The sequence below is a fragment of the Homarus americanus genome, unplaced genomic scaffold (assembly GCF_018991925.1).
Source record: "Homarus americanus isolate GMGI-L3 unplaced genomic scaffold, GMGI_Hamer_2.0 scaffold13371, whole genome shotgun sequence".
In the NCBI taxonomy this organism is placed as follows: domain Eukaryota; kingdom Metazoa; phylum Arthropoda; class Malacostraca; order Decapoda; family Nephropidae; genus Homarus; species Homarus americanus.
In genome coordinates, this window is record NW_024755730.1 from 74966 (window position 1) to 92117 (window position 17152).

At 49.3% G+C, this 17152-nt stretch overlaps 1 protein-coding gene across 1 annotated transcript in view; it reads right to left on the bottom strand.

The window, feature by feature from the left end:
- The window catches only part of LOC121856646 (motile sperm domain-containing protein 2-like), a 53016-nt gene extending 37584 nt beyond the window's left edge, over positions 1-15432 (bottom strand). The window contains exon 1 of the mRNA XM_042352317.1: positions 15173-15432. Coding sequence (XP_042208251.1) covers positions 15173-15404 — 232 coding nt within the window. The 5' untranslated portion in view covers positions 15405-15432. The remainder of the gene's footprint in view (positions 1-15172) is intronic.
- Between the last annotated feature and the right edge of the window lie 1720 nt (positions 15433-17152).

Below are 17152 nucleotides of genomic sequence, written 5' to 3' on the forward strand. Positions count from 1 at the left end.
ACAACCACCACCAGTATGTCCCCCACCACAACCACCACCAGTAGGTTACCCACCACAACCACCAGCAGTATGTCCCCACAACCACCACCAGTAGGTCCCCACCACAACCCCAGTAATTGCACCACCACAACCACCACCAGTAGGTCACCCACCACAACCCCCAGTAGTTCCCCACCACCACAACCTCCAGTAGTTTCCCCACCACAACCACCAGTAGGTCACCCTGCAACCACCACCAGTAGGTGACCCACCACAACCCAGTAGTTCTCCCACCACCACAACCACCAGTAGTTCCCCACCACAACCACCACTGCAGGTCCCCAACACAACCCCCAGTAGTTCCCCACCACAACCACCACCAAGTAGGTTCCCCACCACAACCACCAGTTCTTCCCCTACCATAACCACCACCACAACCTCCAGTAGTTCCCTCACCACAACCACCAGTAGTTCCCCAACACAACCACCACCAGTAGGTTCTCCACCACAACCACCAGTAGTTCCCCACCACAACCACCACCAGTGGGTTCCACAACCAGTAGTTCTCACCACAACCCCACCAGTAGGTTTCCCCACCACAACCACCAATAGTTCTCCCACCACAATCCCCAGTAGTTCTCACAACAACCCCCAGCAGTAGGTCCCCACCACAACCACCACCCAGTAGGTCCCCACCACAACCACAGTTCTTCCTACCATAACCACCACCACAACCTCAGTAGTTCCCCACCACCACCACCAGTAGATCACCCACAACCATCAGTAGGTCACACAACCACCACCACCAGTTGGTCACCCACACAACCACCAAGGTCCCACCACAACCACCACCCAGGAGGTCCCCACCACAACCACCAGTATGTCACCCACCACAACCACCACCAGGAGGTCCCCACACCACACACCAGGAGTTCCCCACACAACCACCAGTATGTAACCCACCACCACCAGTAGGTCCCACCACAACCACCACACCAGTAGGTCACCCCACAACCACCACCACCAGTAGGTCACCCACACAACCAGTGGGTCACCCGCCACAACAGGTCACCCACCACAACCACCACCACCAGTAGGTCACCCACAACCACCACAACCAGTAGGTCACCCACCACAACCACCACCAGTAGGTCACCCACCACAACCACCACCAGTAGGTCCCACACCACCACCACCACAACCAGTAGGTCCCACCACAACCACCACCCCAGTAGGTCACCCACCACCACCAGTAGGTCACCCACCACAACCATCACAACCAGTAGGTCACCCACAACCACCACCACCAGTAGGTCACCCACCACAACCAGTAGGTCACCCACCACAACCACCACCAGTAGGTCCCACACCACCACCACCACCACAACCAGTAGGTCACCCACCACAACCACCACCACCCCAGTTGGTCACCACCACAACCAGTAGGTCACCCACCACAACCACCACCAGTAGGTCACCCACCACAACCACCACCACCAGTAGGTCACCCACCACAACCACCACCACCAGTAGGTCCCACACCACCACCACCAGTATGTCACCCACCACCACCAGTATATGTCACCCACTCCAGTAGGTCACCCACCAATAGGTCCCCACCACACAGGAGTCCCCACCACAACCAACAGTAGGGCCCCACCACAACCATAACCACCAGTGGTCACCCACAACCACCGGGACACCCACCACAACCACCACCACCAGTAGGTACCCACACCGACCACCAGTATGTCCCCACAACCAACAGTAGGTCCCCAACCTCCAACCACCACCATCTATATGTTCCTCCACCACAACCGCCATTCCCACCACCATAACCACTAATAGTTCCCCACCACCAGTAGTTCCCCAACACCACAACCACCACTAGTTCCCCAGCCATATCCACCACCTTAGTTCACCACACCACTAACACAGTAGATCCCCAACACAGTAGTTTCCCCACCATAACCAACCACCAACATAGTTCCCCACCATAACCACCACCAATAGGTCCCCACCACAACCACCATCACTAATAGTTACTCCACCACAACCACAGTACGTCCCCACCATACAACCGCAGTAGTTCCCCACCATAATCACCACCACCACCAGTAGTTCCCCACCATAACCACCACCACCAATAGGTCCCCACCACAACCACCATCACCAGTAGTTACTCCACCACAACCAGTACGTCCCCACCACCACCACAACCGCCAGTAGTCCCACCACCATAACCACTAATAGTTCCCCACCACCACCAGTAGTTGCCCCAACACCCAACCACCACTAGTTCCCAGCCATAACCACCACCACCTATAGTTTCCCCACCACAACCACTAACACCAGTAGTCCCACCACAACCACCAGTAGTTCCCCACCATACCAAACCACCAACACCAGTAGTTCCCCACCATAACCACCACCACCAATAGGTCCCCACCACAACCAACAGTAGGTCTCCCCAACCTCAACCACCACCATCTATATGTTCCACCACAACCGCCAGTAGTCCCACCACCATAACCACTAATGTTCCCACCACCACCACCAGTAGTTCCCAACACCACAACACCACTAGTTCCAGCCATATCCACCACCACCTAGTTCCCCACCACAACCACTAACACCAGTAGATCCCCACCACAACCACCAGTAGTTCCCACCATACCAAGCCACCAACACCAGTAGTTCCCCACCATACCAACCCACCACCAATAGGTTCCCACCACAACACCACCATCACTAATAGTTACTCCACCACAACCACCAGTACGTCCCCCACCATAACCACAACCGCCAGTAGTTCCCACCATAATCACCACCACCACCAGTAGTTCCCACCATAACCACCACCACAGTTCCACCACAACCACCATCACCAGTAGTTTACCACAAACCACCAGTACGTACCATACCACAACAAGGTAGTCCCACCACCATACCACTAATAGTTCCACCACCACCACCAGTAGTTGCAACACCACAACCACCACTAGTTCCCCAAGCCATACCACCACCACCTATAGTTACCACAACCACTACCAGTAGATCCTCACCACAACCACCAGTAGTTCCCACCATAACCAAAACCACCAACACCAGTAGTTCCCCACCATAACCACCACCACCAATAGGTCCCCACCACAACCACCATCACCAGTATACTCCACCACAACCACCAGTAGGTCCCCACCATAACCCCAACCCAGTAGTTCACCATAACCACCACCAGTAGTTTACAACACCACTAGTACAAAACCACCACCACCACAGTTCCACACACCACCAGTAAGTCACCCACCACAATCACCACACAGTAGGTCCCACACACCACCAGTAAGTCACCACCACATTCACCAACACTAATAGGCCCCCACCACAACCACCACCACCAGTAAGTCACCAATAGGTCCCACCAACCACCCACCACTACACAGATTCCCCCACCACAATCACCACCACCAACAGGTTCCCCACCACAACCACCACCACCAGTAAGTCACCCACCACAATCACCACCACCAGTAGTCCCCACCACCACCACCAGTAAGTCACCCACCACATTCACACACAGGTCCCACCACACACCACCACCAGTAAGTCACCACACACACCACACAATAACCACAACCACCACCACCAGTAAGTCACCACATTTACACACATAGGTCCCACCACAACCACCACCACCAGTAAGTCACCCACCACCAATAGGTCCCACCAAACCACCACCACCAATAGATCCCCACCACTCACCACCACCACCACCAGTAAGTCACCCACCACAATCACCACCACCAGTAGGTCCCCCACCACAACCACCACCACCACTAAAATACACTAGCACATTTTATGTACAAAAAATAACTTTTTCCACACTCAAACTATCCGTTGGGCAATGCAATATAGTTCAGGCAGTCAACCAGCTGAATCACAGACATGTGGCTGCCACGGTGGCTGTACGTATGCCGTAACGTCACATCAGTCACTTCCCACATATACACACGGATGTTTTAATTTTTCTTATTTTATAGTCTTAAGTTACATTTTCTTTATTTCTAAGCAACATTAGAATATTGTAATGATTTTTGCACAAATTTTATAATTTCATTACAAGTAACAATATAAGAGGCTGGCGAGTCAGCCACATAAATATAGTCAAGGCCTTGCTATAACCGCCTCCACACACATTCTCTTCCTCGAAACTCGCTTATTAAAAAAAAATAATAATAATAGATTAAAAAACAAAAGCCTTAATCAGCCTCTTGACCAAGGAATATTGGCTCTTTTGAGGTTATATTACCTCCAAGATGAGGGGCAGTAAACATCATCATCATTGATACACAGAGCAAGAGTAGAGTTGGCAGGGGGCCATGAAGCAGGGGTCACAGAGGCATGGGCAGAGATGGCAGGGGTCATGAGGCAGGGGGAGAGTTGACAGGGGTCATGTGGCAGGGGAGAGTTGACAGGGTCATGAGGCAGGGGAGATTAGGGAAACATGGGGTCATGAAGAAGGGGGTCATAGGAGGTCACGAGGCGTGGGCAGAGATGGCAGGGGTCATGAGGCATGGTGAGAGATGGCAGGGGGTTATGAGGCATGGTGAGAGATGGCAGGGGCTGTGAGGCAGAGGAGAGAGACAGGGGTCATGAGGCATGGGGAGAGATGGGGGGGTTATGAGGAGGCGGGGAGGCAGAAGAGGAGGCATGGGAGAGTTGGCAGGGGTTATGAGGCATGGTGAGAGATGCAGGGGGTCATGAGGCAGGGGAGAGATGGCAGGGGTTATGAGGCATGGGAGAGTTGGCAGGGGGTCATGAGGCATGGGAGGGAGAGATGGCAGGGGTCATGAGGCAGGGGAGAGTTGGCAGGGGTCATGAGGCATGGGGAGAGATGGCAAGGGGTCATGAGGCAGGGGAGAGCAGGGGGTCATGAGGCAAGGGGAGAGATGGCAGGGGTCATGAGGCAGGGGCGAGGCATGGGGAGAGATGGGGGGGTCATGAGGCAGGGGAGAGATGGCAGGGGTTATGTGAGGCAGGGGAGAGTTGTCAGGGGTAATGACACAGGGGAGGGGCAGGGAGAAATGACACAGGGGAGAGTTGTCGGGGGTAATGACACAGGGGGAGACTTTAACAGAGTAATGACACAGGGGAGAGTTGTCAGGGGTCATGACAGGAGAGTTAGCAGGGGTTCATGACACAGGAGAGTTGTCAGGGGGGCATGAAACAGGGGAGAGTTAGCCAGGAGTAATGACACAGGGGAGAGTTGGCAGGGGTTCATGACACAGGGGAGTTGTCAGGGGACATGACACAGGGAGAGTTAGCAGGAGTAATGACACAGGGGAGAGTTAGCAGGAGTAATGACACAGGGGAGAGTTGGCAGGGTTCATGACACAGGGGAGAGTTGGGGGGTCATGACACAGGGGAGAGTTGGCAGGGTCTATGACACAGGGGAGTTGTCAGGGGCACAGACACAGGGGAGAGTTGGCAGGGTTCATGACACAGGGGGAGAGTTGTCAGGGGTCATGACACAGGGGAGAGTTAGGGAGAATGACACAGGGGAGAGTTGGCAGGGGTTCATGACACAGGGGGAGAGTTAGCAGAGTAATACAGGGGGAGAGTTATCAGGGGTCATGACAGGGGAGAGTTAGCAGGGTTCATGACACAGGAGAGTTGTCAGGGGTCATGACACAGGGGAGAGAGAAGAGGAGTAATGACACAGGGGGAGAGTTGGCAGGGGTTCATGACACAGGGGAGAGTTAGCAGGGAGTAATGACAGGGGGAGAGTTATCAGGGGTCATGACAGGGGAGAGTTGTCAGGGGTCATGACACAGGGGAAGAGTTAGCAAGAGTTCAGACACAAAGGGAGAGTTGGCAGGAGTAATGACACAGGGGAGAGTTAGCAGAGTTCATGGACAAGGGAGAGTTGGCAGGGGGCAAGGAAACTGAGATTTAGCAGGGTCTGCCACAGGGGAGAGTTGGCAGGGGGCAATGAAACAGGGGAGAGTTAGCAGGAGTAATGACACATGGGGAGAGTAGGCAGGGGTCATGACACAAGGGGTCATGATGCAGGGGAGAGTTGGCAGGGGTCATGATGCAGGGGGAGATTGGCAGGGACTGCGAGGCAGAGGGAGAGTTGGCAGGGACTGTGAAGAATGGGGAGAGTTGGCAGGGGATCATGAGGCAGGGGGGAGAGTTGGGGAGGGTCATGAAGAATGGGGAGAGTTGGCAAGGGGTCAAGGAGGCAGGGGAGAGTTGGCGGGGATGTGAGGGGAGAGTTATGGGGTTTATGAGGCAGAGGAGTTGGGGGATCATGAAGAATGGGGAGAGTTGGCAGGGGGTGAGGCACGAGGAGAGCAGGGGGTCATGAAGAATGGGGAGTTGGAGGGGTCATGAGGCAGGGGAGAGAGTGGGACAGGGGGCTGGGAGGGGGAGTTAGCAGGGAGATGAAGTAGGGGAGAGTTAGCAGAGAGTAATGACACATGGGGAGAGCAGGGGTCATGATGCAGGGGGTCACGATGCAGGGGAGAGCATGGGATCGTGGAGGCTGGGGGGGAGGGAGCAGGAGTCATGATACAGGGGAGAGGCAGAGGATCATGATGCAGGGAGAGTTGGCAGGGGGTCATGATGCAGGGAGAGTTGGCAGGGGTCATGAGGCAGGGGAGAGTTGGCAGGGCTCATGAGCAGAGGAGAGTTGGCAGGGTCATGACACATGGGGGAGTTGGCAAGGGCATAAGGCAGGGGGAGAGTTGGCAGGGTCATGACACATGGGGAGAGTTGGCAGGGGAGAGCAGGGTGTCATAATGCAGGGGGAAAGTTGGCAGGGGTCGTGACAGGAGAGAGTTGGCAGGGGACATAAAGCAGGGAAGAGTTGGCAGGGGTCATGAGACAGGGGAGAGTTGGCAGGGGGTAATGAAGAATGGGGAGACAAGGGGTCATGAGGCAGGGGGAGAGCAAGTAAGGTCTATGAAGAATGGAGAGAGTTGGTCAGGGGGTCATGAAGAATGGGGAGTTGGCAGGGGTCAGAGGCAGGGAGAGTTGGCAGGGGGGCTCGAGAATGGGGAGAGTTGGCAAGGGTCATGAGGCAGGAGAGTTGGCAAGGGGTCATGAAGAATGGGGAGAGTTGGCAGGGGGTCATGAAGAATGGGGAGAGTTGGCAGGGGGTCAAGGAGGCAGGAGAGTTGGCAGGGGTCAAGTGAAGAATGGGAGAGTTGGCAGGGGGTCATGAAGAAGGGGGGAGTTGGCAGGGGGTCGAGGAGGAGGGAGAGTTGGCAGTCATGAGGCAGAGGGAGAGTTGGCAGGAGTGGCAGGGGTCATGAAGCATGGGGAGAGTTGGCAAGGGGTCATGAGGCAGGAGAGTTGCAAGGGGTCAGTGAGGCAGGAGAGTTGGCAGGGGTCATGAGGCAGAGGGGAGAGTTGGCAGGGGGTCAGGAGGAGAGTTGGCAGGAGCCGAGGCAGGGGGAGAGTTGGCAGGGGTCATGAGGCAGGGGAGAGTTGGCAGGAGTCATGAGGCAGAGGGAGAGTTAGCAGGGGGTCATGAAGCAGTGGGAGAGTTGGCAGGGGAGAGTTTGGCAGGGGTCGCGAGGGGCAGGGGAGAGTTGGGCAGGGAGTGCGAAGCATGGGGAGAGTTGGCAGGGGTCATGAGGCAGGGGAGCTGGCAGGGGGTCAGCAGGGGCATGAGGCAGGGAGGAGTTGGCAGGGGACGAGGCAGGGGAGAGTTGGCAGGGGTCATGAGGCAGGAGAGAGTTGGCAGGGGGTCGCGAAGAATGGGGAGAGTTGGCAAGGGGTCATGAGGCAGGGGAGAGTTGGCAGGGGGTCATGAGGCAGGGGAGAGTTGGCAAGGGGTCAAGAGGCAGGGGAGAGTTGGCAGGGGGGTCATGAAGCAGGGGGGGCATGAGGCAAGGGGAGAGTTGGCAGGGGGCCGGAGGCAGGAGAGTTGGCAGGCAAGGCAGGGGAGAGTTGGCAGGGGTCAGTGAGGGCAGGAGAGTTGGCAGGGGGTCGCGAAGCAGGGGTCATGAGGCAAGGAGAGAGTTGGCAGGGCAGGAGGCAGGGGAGAGTTGGCAGGGGGTCAAGGAGGCAGGAGAGAGTTGGCAGGGGGTCAAGTGAAGCAGGGGGTCATGAGGCAAGGACGAGTGGCAGGGGGTCATGAGGCAGGGGAGTTGGCAGGGGTCATGAGGCAGGAGAGAGTTGGCAGGGGTCATGAGGCAGGGGAGAGTGCGGGGTCATGAGGCAGGAGAGTTGGCAAGGGGCAGCTGAAGCAAGGAGAGAGTTGGCAGGAGTCATGGGCAGGGGAGTTGGCAGGGGTCATGAGGCAGGAGAGTAGCAGGGGGTCGTGAGGCAGGGGAGAGTTGGCAGGCCATGACATGGGGAGAGGGTAGGGGGTCAAGGAGGCAGGAGAGCTGGGAGGAGTCATGAGGCAGGGGAGAGTTAGCAGGGGTCAGTGAGGCAGGAGAGAGTTGGCAGGGGGTCATGAAGCAAGGGAAGAGATGGCAGGGGTCATGGGAGGGGGAGAGCAGGGGGTCAAAAGCAAGGGAGGGAGACGGGGTCATGAAGCAAGGAGAGCTGGCAGGGGAACATGAGGCCAGGGGAGAGTTGGCAGGCGGGCCACGAAGCAAGGAGAGTTGGCAGGGGTCATGAAGCAGGGGGAGAGCTGCAGGGGTCATGAAGCAGGGGAGAGTTGAAAGGGGATCATGAGGCAGGAGAGCTGGCAGGGGTCAAGTGAGGCAAGGAGGAAGCTGCCAGGGGCCGTGAGGCAGGGGAGAGTTGGCAGGGGGCACAGGAGGCAAGGGACCAAGCTGGCAGCCATCAAGAGGCAGGAGAGAGGCAGGGGGCCATGAAGCAAGGAGTTGGCAGGAGTCATGAGGCAGGGGAGCTGGCAGGGACTGCGATGCAGGGGAGAGCTGGTAGGGGTCGAAGCAGGGGAGAAAGGCAGCGGTCATGACACATGGGGAGAGCGAAGGGGGTCGCGGAGGCAGGGGAGAGTTGGCAGGGGTCATGAAGCAAGGAGCAGTTACAGGAGTCTTGAAGCAGGGGAGTTGGCAGGATCATGATGCAGGAGAGCTGGTAGGGACAGAAGCAGGGAGAGTTGGCAGCGTCAGACACAGGAGAGAGCAGCAGGGGTCGAAGCAAGGAGCAAGTAGGCAGGTGAGAGTTGGCAGGAGGCCAACAGGAGAGCTGGCAGGGTGTCAGAGGCAGGGAGAGCTGGCACGCTCATGAAGCAAGAGGAGCTCAAGGGGACAAGAGGCAGGGAGACCAGCAGGGGTCAAGGAGGAGAGTTGGAAGAGGCAGAAAGCAGGGCTCATGATCCAGGGGAGAGCTGGCAGGGCTCATAGGCAGGAGACTTGGCAGGGGCCAAGACATGGGGAGAGCTGCAGGCAGGATGCAAGGAGAGAGTTGGCAGAGAATCAAGATGCAGGGGAGAGCCGGCAGGGTCATTAAGCATGTCAGCAGGGGTCATGACACATGGAGAGAGTTAGCAGGGTCAAGAGAGGCAAGGAGAGAGTTGCCAGAGACCACGAGGCAGGGGAGAGTTGCAGGGTTCATGAAGCAAGGGAAGAGTTGGCAGGGCTCAGCGAAGCAGGAGAAAGCAGTCAGAGGCAGGGGGTCATGAGGCAGGGTCAAATGAAGCAAGGAGAGAGCAGGAAGGCATCGAAGCAAGGAGCAAAGCAAGGGGTCAGCGGAGGCAGGGGGAGAGTTGGCAGAGGGTCAAGACAAGGAGCAGCTGGCAGGGCTCAGAGGCAAGAGAGCTGGCAGGGTCAAGAAGCAAGGAGAGAGCTGGCAGGGGTCAGAGGCAGAGGAGAGTTGGCAGAGGGCCAGAAGCAATGATGAAGCTGGCAGGGGTCATGAGGCAGGGGAGAGCTGGCAGGTCATGAGGCAGGGGAGCTGGCAGGGCAGTCAGCAGGAGAGAGTTGGCAGGGGTCATGAGGCAGGAGAGTTGGCAGGGGGTCAAGGTGAGGCAGGAGAGAGTTAGTAGGGGTACTGTTATATCTCCATTGAAACAGAACAATTGGTGGAGAGCCTGGATGAGAGATTTCGGTAACCAGACGATTTTTTCAAAACCTGGAAAAATTCCTTTATACCCGAATCTTTTCCAGTTACGGAAAGCTTGAGGTTCAAACTAGACATTTTGCAGACACAGGAACACGAAGTCGCATCCCTGGTGAACGTTTTCGGTGCTAGATGTTTTTCTGACCTAAATAACTGAATCTACCAAATACAGTTCTAATTGGTTAGAAATCTCCATTTTCTTTCTCTATAATAATCCAGAATAGTTTATCTAAAAGTTTGGTTAAATAAATATATTTGAATATTAAAAAAACTTATGGGATATATCAGAGTGAAGCTGTGTGTGTGTTACAGCAAAGACTGGTATTTTCCAATTCCGCATGTAGCCGTGGGGGATTAGTGGGTCTCATGTAACCGACCTGATGCAATGTCAGGATAGGGATTAGTCTTGTATTACTGACCTTCTGATGGAATGTCAGTTCACCCTTTCTTGGGTGGGGGGGATTAGTGTCTCATGACCTGGAAGGATGTCTGAATGTAAAACATGAAACCTAAAGTATTTTTTAGTGAGATTGGTGGATAGGTAGGTATAAATGAGCCAAGTTGGTTCCTTCAGTACCATGCTACATCAACATTTTAAAATATGGAAAAAAGCAGAAAGAAATGACAAGAGATGACTGAAATGACCTGCAGCCAACCCTCAACAGCCGATAAAACCCTCTACCATGCAGTCACACACACGCAGATGTGTCATACAATAAGACCTTCACCCTCGTGCCTGCTGTCTTAATTCCCTTGTTTGAGAGAGAGAGAGTTGCACAACAGCACCCAGTCTGAGTTCTTCCCCATCCAAACAGGGGTTAAATAGGGTGTACTGGCACCAACTCTCTTTTCCATTTTCTTGGCTGCCATCCTTACTCGTGCCAGTGTCAATTTAGGCAGCGAGTGAACACCGAAAACCGGGTGAAGGGGGGTCTTTTCAACATAAAACAACTCCAGGCAAGAACAAAGGTGTCAGCAGCTTCCATTACTGTAATTCAGTATGTAGACATCTCACCCTTGTTGCTCACACCGAACACGACCTACAGGAGATCCTGAACACCACTTCAGCCTAGAGGTGAATGTACGCAAGACGCAGATTCTCTTTCAACCTGCCCCTGGTTCAGCTACACCTCCACCATCCATCCAGCTTAACGGTACTACCCTCTCTAATGTTACCCACTTTCGGTATCTTGGCTCCCACCTGTCCACCACCGCAGACAGCCCACTCCTCTGGTGTCTCCAAACATCTGGTGGGGACCAAGTAGATCCTCACCAGACACCCTGAGATGTTATCCCAACAGAAGCAGCAGCCAGAAGTTATGTTACAGCCTGGTTGAGATGTCGACCTCCTTTCTCTTCTTAGGTCTGCCTTTGCTCTGCCTCAGAGGAACGAGCATCAGCCCCAAAGCCGCACAACTGCTGCAGATATTTACAGCGCAAATACTGAATGCCGCATAGACCTGCGGCTCAACTAACTCAACAACACAGCTAGGGTAGCTACTATTTATTAGGATAGTTAATTTTAAGGTAATAAAATGGCGGCAAAGGTGTAGCTATTAGGGAGCTGGAGGCCACAAAAAATAGTAGTAGTCGTGTGTGTGTGTGTGTGTGTGTGTGTGTGTGTGTCAGGAACATACCTCAGCATCACATACCCCTCTAACATTTATTATTATATATTCTCACATGATCAGTAATTTGCATAAAAATTAAATGACAAGCTGATTAATAAGGGAAAAATAAGTACACTTTACTGTATATGAAGGGTACTGGTATTAAAAATCTCAAATTGTTACTGTGTTCCTTAATAAAAAATTTTTTCGTTAAACAAGTGATTTATTAACACCAAACTTTTATATAAATGATGTGTGATATCACATTGAGTTATCAGGGCTCATGGCCACAGCTGCCAAGACTATGTGTGACTGACAGACAGACAGACAGACAGACAGACAGACAGACACAAAATTATATTGTTATTTTATAGTTTTAAACTACTGTATACAGTATTATCTTTATTTCTAAGTCACATTAAAGTATTTTAATGATTTTTCTACAACTTTTATAGGTTTAATGCTCCAGGAATGTGGAAGTTGTGAGAAATTTGGCAACAATGCATCAGCTGTGGCTTTGAGGGATGGAAATGCATGTTGCCATTGTTACAGGTAATAAACTATAAAAGTTGTGGAAAAATCATTTCAATACTCTGTGACTTATAAATGTAGAAAATACATTGTAAACTATAAAATAAGAAATACGAAGAGCACGAGTGTGTATGCTGTGTGTAGTTTGTCAAGCACATCTGGCGCCAGCTGGTCAGTGGTTAGGTCTATGTATTTCAGTTTAAATACTACCGCACAACCAGATTTCAGAAGGTCAAACTTTGATAGTTTGAAAAGGCAGCTCAGAGAAGGGGTATCATGTTTGGGGGTGAATTACACACCTCATGTGAGGTGACTTCACACAATGTACCCACGATAACCTCACAAAATACGATGGTTGAGGATGACCTGATCACGAGATCTGAGGTTGACGAGTTCTAAGACACTTTAAATAATGAGTTACTTAATGCACAAAGGCAGAACATATACCATACATAAAACTCAGATCAAATAACAATGACCCCAAAAGGATAAAAAATTATTTAAAGAATATTATTGGACAAAGGAAGGCTATAGGTAGGAGAATAATCGTGGTGAAGTTTACCTCCGAGATTATTACGGTAGGTATATAAGGTATTGGCCAGTAGGGTTAAGACCGAGATAAGAAAAGCAAAGAGAAAAATGAACTGAAGGTAGCAAGGGAGACTAAGTCAAACCCCAAAGGATTCTTCGAAATGTATCAAACTAAAACACGAGATAAGATTGAACGAATACAGTCATATACCGGTGAGCTAACTGATAACGACGGAGAAATGAGCAATAATCTGAACAGATATTTTTCAACAGTTTTCACCACCGAAAATTTAAACATGATACCCAAAGCACCGACTATATACAGAGATGGTGAAGAGAATAGATTAAGCGAGATAGTAGTGACTAGTAACGATGTTAGTAAGCAAATAGACAAACTAAAGCCTAATAGGTCATCAGGTCCCGATGAGATATTTGCCAGAGTATTAAAGGAAGCTATGGAAGAGCTTAGTATGCCCTTAGCAAATTTGTTTAACGTCATTAAAAACAGGTGTAGTGCCAGAATCCTGGAGGTTAGCAAATGTGATACCGATTTTCAAGCAGGGAGATGGATCACTATCCCCCAGCTACCGTCCAATCAGTCTAACATCAATTGGAGGCAAATTGCTGGAAGAAATATTTTCACTCTATTAGAAATCACCTGGAGAAGCACAAGTTGATCGATGATTCCAAACATGGCTTCACAAGTGGGTATTCATGTCTGACTAATCTGTTAGCATTCTTTCGAGCTGTTTTCAAATCAGTAGACGACGGGCACAATTATGATGTGGAATACCTCGGCTTTAGCAAGGCCTTCGACAGGAAACAGCGAGTAAGTATTAAAGGCACTAAATCAGATTGGGGTAACGTCACTAGTGGAGTACCCCAAGGCTCAGTACAAGGACCATTATTATTTATCAACACCTAACATTGTCTCCTGGAGATACATGCATAAAGGGGAGAATTTGCTCAGAAGAAACTGGGGCTCCTCCCAGTTGGCTCGTAAGCTTCAACAATTCCATTGGATTATGGTAACCATGATTATTGGGGATCTAGGTAGGGGTATGCGAGTGTGCAGCCCCCAACAGCCATTTAAATTTGGGCTTAGTTTGGGTGTTGCAGCCTGGAGGATGCACCATGACATGCCCTATTGAGGGGGGTCTTGTGAGGGGCTGGGCTTGTCTGTCCTACCCCAGGGTTGATAGATGTGTCTGTGGCTTGGTAGCCACAGATGACCCAAATGTAGACCCATCTGATGGACCCACAGCAGAGTTAACCCCTGGAGATGGGTCCCCTGATGAAGAATCCGTAGAGGCGACCGCCATACCAGGGGTCCCAACTGTCAGCTCAACTTTAGCTGGGGAGAGGAGTAGGTAGTGGGTTGCAGAGGAGGAGGAAGAGAGTGTTGGTTGGACTGAGGGGACAACTCTCCCACGGTCATCAACCAGAGATTCCTTTATAACAACAGTATTCAGTTTCACCCATTTCATCATAATTCCCTTATCATTAAGGTTCATTTGGTACCAGATTAATATTATCGTAAAATTATCAATTTCCCCCTCAAAAAAATCCACACTCAACCACACTCTCGGTCTCTTGCTTATAGAGCGGGATCAGCTGATCTTTCGTGCTCTCCTGACAATGTAGCCAGCACTCACCATCTTTCAAGCACTGATGTTGTCACTGCTCAAGAGGGTTGGTGGTCACCACAGGATCTGTTTTCAGTGCTTAGTAAATAATATTATAGCATATTTACCAGAACTTATTAAATATTGTTGTAGTGTATGAGACATCTCCATATGCCCTGGTATATTCACTGTAGCCAAATCGAGCCATCATGTATCATTCAAAAGTAATAAATAACGTTGGTATGAACACATTTCAATATTAAATATTATACAGTATGTTCTAATGACCCCACTGTAAGCTGATTTAATGAAGTGTTCTCTCTCCAGGAACACACCCTGATCATATATCCTAAATTTCTTTAATTCTTGTGATGAATTTCCTCATTATAAAACGTTTCACTTTAAGCCGCATTTCTCTGGAACACATCCCCAACGAATAATGAAGACCCCCTGTAACTGGCATGGCCTCAGCCCAATATGTGCCGAGTTATGGAGGTTTAACTGTATATAATCAATTTGACACAGTTAAATTTTGCATGACAATGCTTGGTTCCACTCTTGTGTTAAATCTGGGATCTACTGTACCAGTAAAAATAAATACTAAGTGTACTCTAGTAGAACAATGGTAAAAATCAAAAGAATAACAGTTAACTGAAAATAAATATCTTTATGCATATTGAGAAAAGTGACCTGGAAATAAAAGTGTTAAAATACTCCTACAACACCTTATATTAAATGAGTGCCTAACCAAATAATTTAGTCATCAGGTTTAAGAAGCAATTTTATAATGGCATTACTGTAGTGTATGAAATTGAAGAAAACCAATTACAGAACCAATATAAGTACCATTGCACTGATTCTCATATCTCCACTTAAGCGTGTCCATCACCATCTCCAAAGCTAACTTCTGGTCATTGTCGTGGTGCATTAAAAACCGTCTGATGTATTTATCATCACTTCTTATCCTCTTCACATCTTGTGGATCATAAGTTACGCCTTCTGTATCAATCTTTTGCACAGCAGCAGTACGAAGTTGGTTAATTTCAGCTTTTGTTGGTTCGGGTGGCATGGAACTCATGTCACTGGAGGATGAAGGCGTATAACCTGTAACTATAAACAGAGGAATATGTTATATTTCAAAAGTTGTGTTTTCCAAAAAACATATCAAATCTAGTGATGATTGAAGAAAATAAATCAGAAAAAGATACAAAAAATTTGAAAAAAAGGTAAAACATTAATAACTCACCACAGACCAATTGGACTGACAGCTGTTCCCCTCCAATATTCAACAAAACTTTACATCAATAGTTGCAGACTTTAAGATGCATACAGTACAGTATCTCAAAAGTGAGTCCAGTACAGTACAGGTACAGGTTGACAACCCTTTATCCGAAATTCCAAAAACCGAAAAGCTCTAAAAACCAAAAGTTTCTTGTGGGGCTTTTTTTTTTCTTTTTTTTTTTTTTAACAGGGATTATTAGCCCACCCAGGCATAGATCACTGACGCACATCGGGGCCTGGGGGGCGAAAATGTAATAGTAATAATAATTATAATAATAATAAATATTCATAGTAAATAAAATTTTTAATAAAAATACACCAAAATAAAATAATAATGATTACAATAATAATAATAATAATAATAATAATAATAATAATAATAATAATAATAATAAAATATAATAATAAAATTAATAATAATAATAATAACAATAATACTGTAATAATAAAATAATAATACAGTAAAGAAATACAAGAATGAAAAAAAGATCAAAAGTGAGAAACACGACCTAGACCTATGAATTATTATTATTATTATAATTTTTATTATATTTTAGACCCCCAGGCCCCAATGTGGGTCAGTGATCTATGCTCGGGTGGGCTAATACACATAAAAAAAAAACCTAACCATTCTGAAAACCGAAAAATTCCGAAAACCGAAATGCCTCTGGCCCCAAGGATTTCGGATAAAGGATTGTCAACCTGTATATAAAATCAGCCCAAAATTTGGGGAGGTTATTGCTTTCACACTCATGGACACATAATATTTCAAACATTATATATTGACTAAAATATTAGTAAATACACCAGATAAAATCTAAAGAATGTTCTGATCACAGTTCAACATGACATAAAACAAGTGATTTGTCAGAGAAAATAAGACATACAGTAATACCCCGATTTACACGATCAATTGAACCCGTGGATTACCGTGTAAAACGAGAAACTCGTAAATGGAATAACAGAACATATGGGATTAATTGAAATAGACTGGGCCGACCCCCAAACTCCACTTTTTGCCTACACAATACGTACGTTGTAGTAAAAATAACATCTTAACTTTATGATGGTATGCACACACACACATAATATAGAAGAGAAATATCAATAAGAGAATAATATACTGTACCAGGTAAAAGAAAAATCAAGGTTTAACACTTAAGTCAGGTTAGGTTAGAAAAAATCAAGGTTTAACACTTACGTAAGGTTAGGTCATGTTAGGAAAATCAAGGTTAGGTTTAACACTTACGTTAGTAGAAGAGATGGGTCGGCGTACGGGAACGGCGGCTGGTTCCGAGGCAGAAGGCAGACTACTGGCCCTCAGGTGAGTCACCATCACTGTCCTCCACATTTTTCGGGGCCTCCCTGACAAATCCCTCAAAGTCACCATCACTGTCACTATCACTGGCTTGGGCTGGCTGTGGTGAGTTGCGGGCGAAGAACTCTGTTATGCTTTGCTGACGGCTGGTGTTTATGTTGTCGTGATGAACCTTGATGTAGGGCTCCATAGTTTGCAACAGCTGGGTAGTGAAGATTTCATACCTG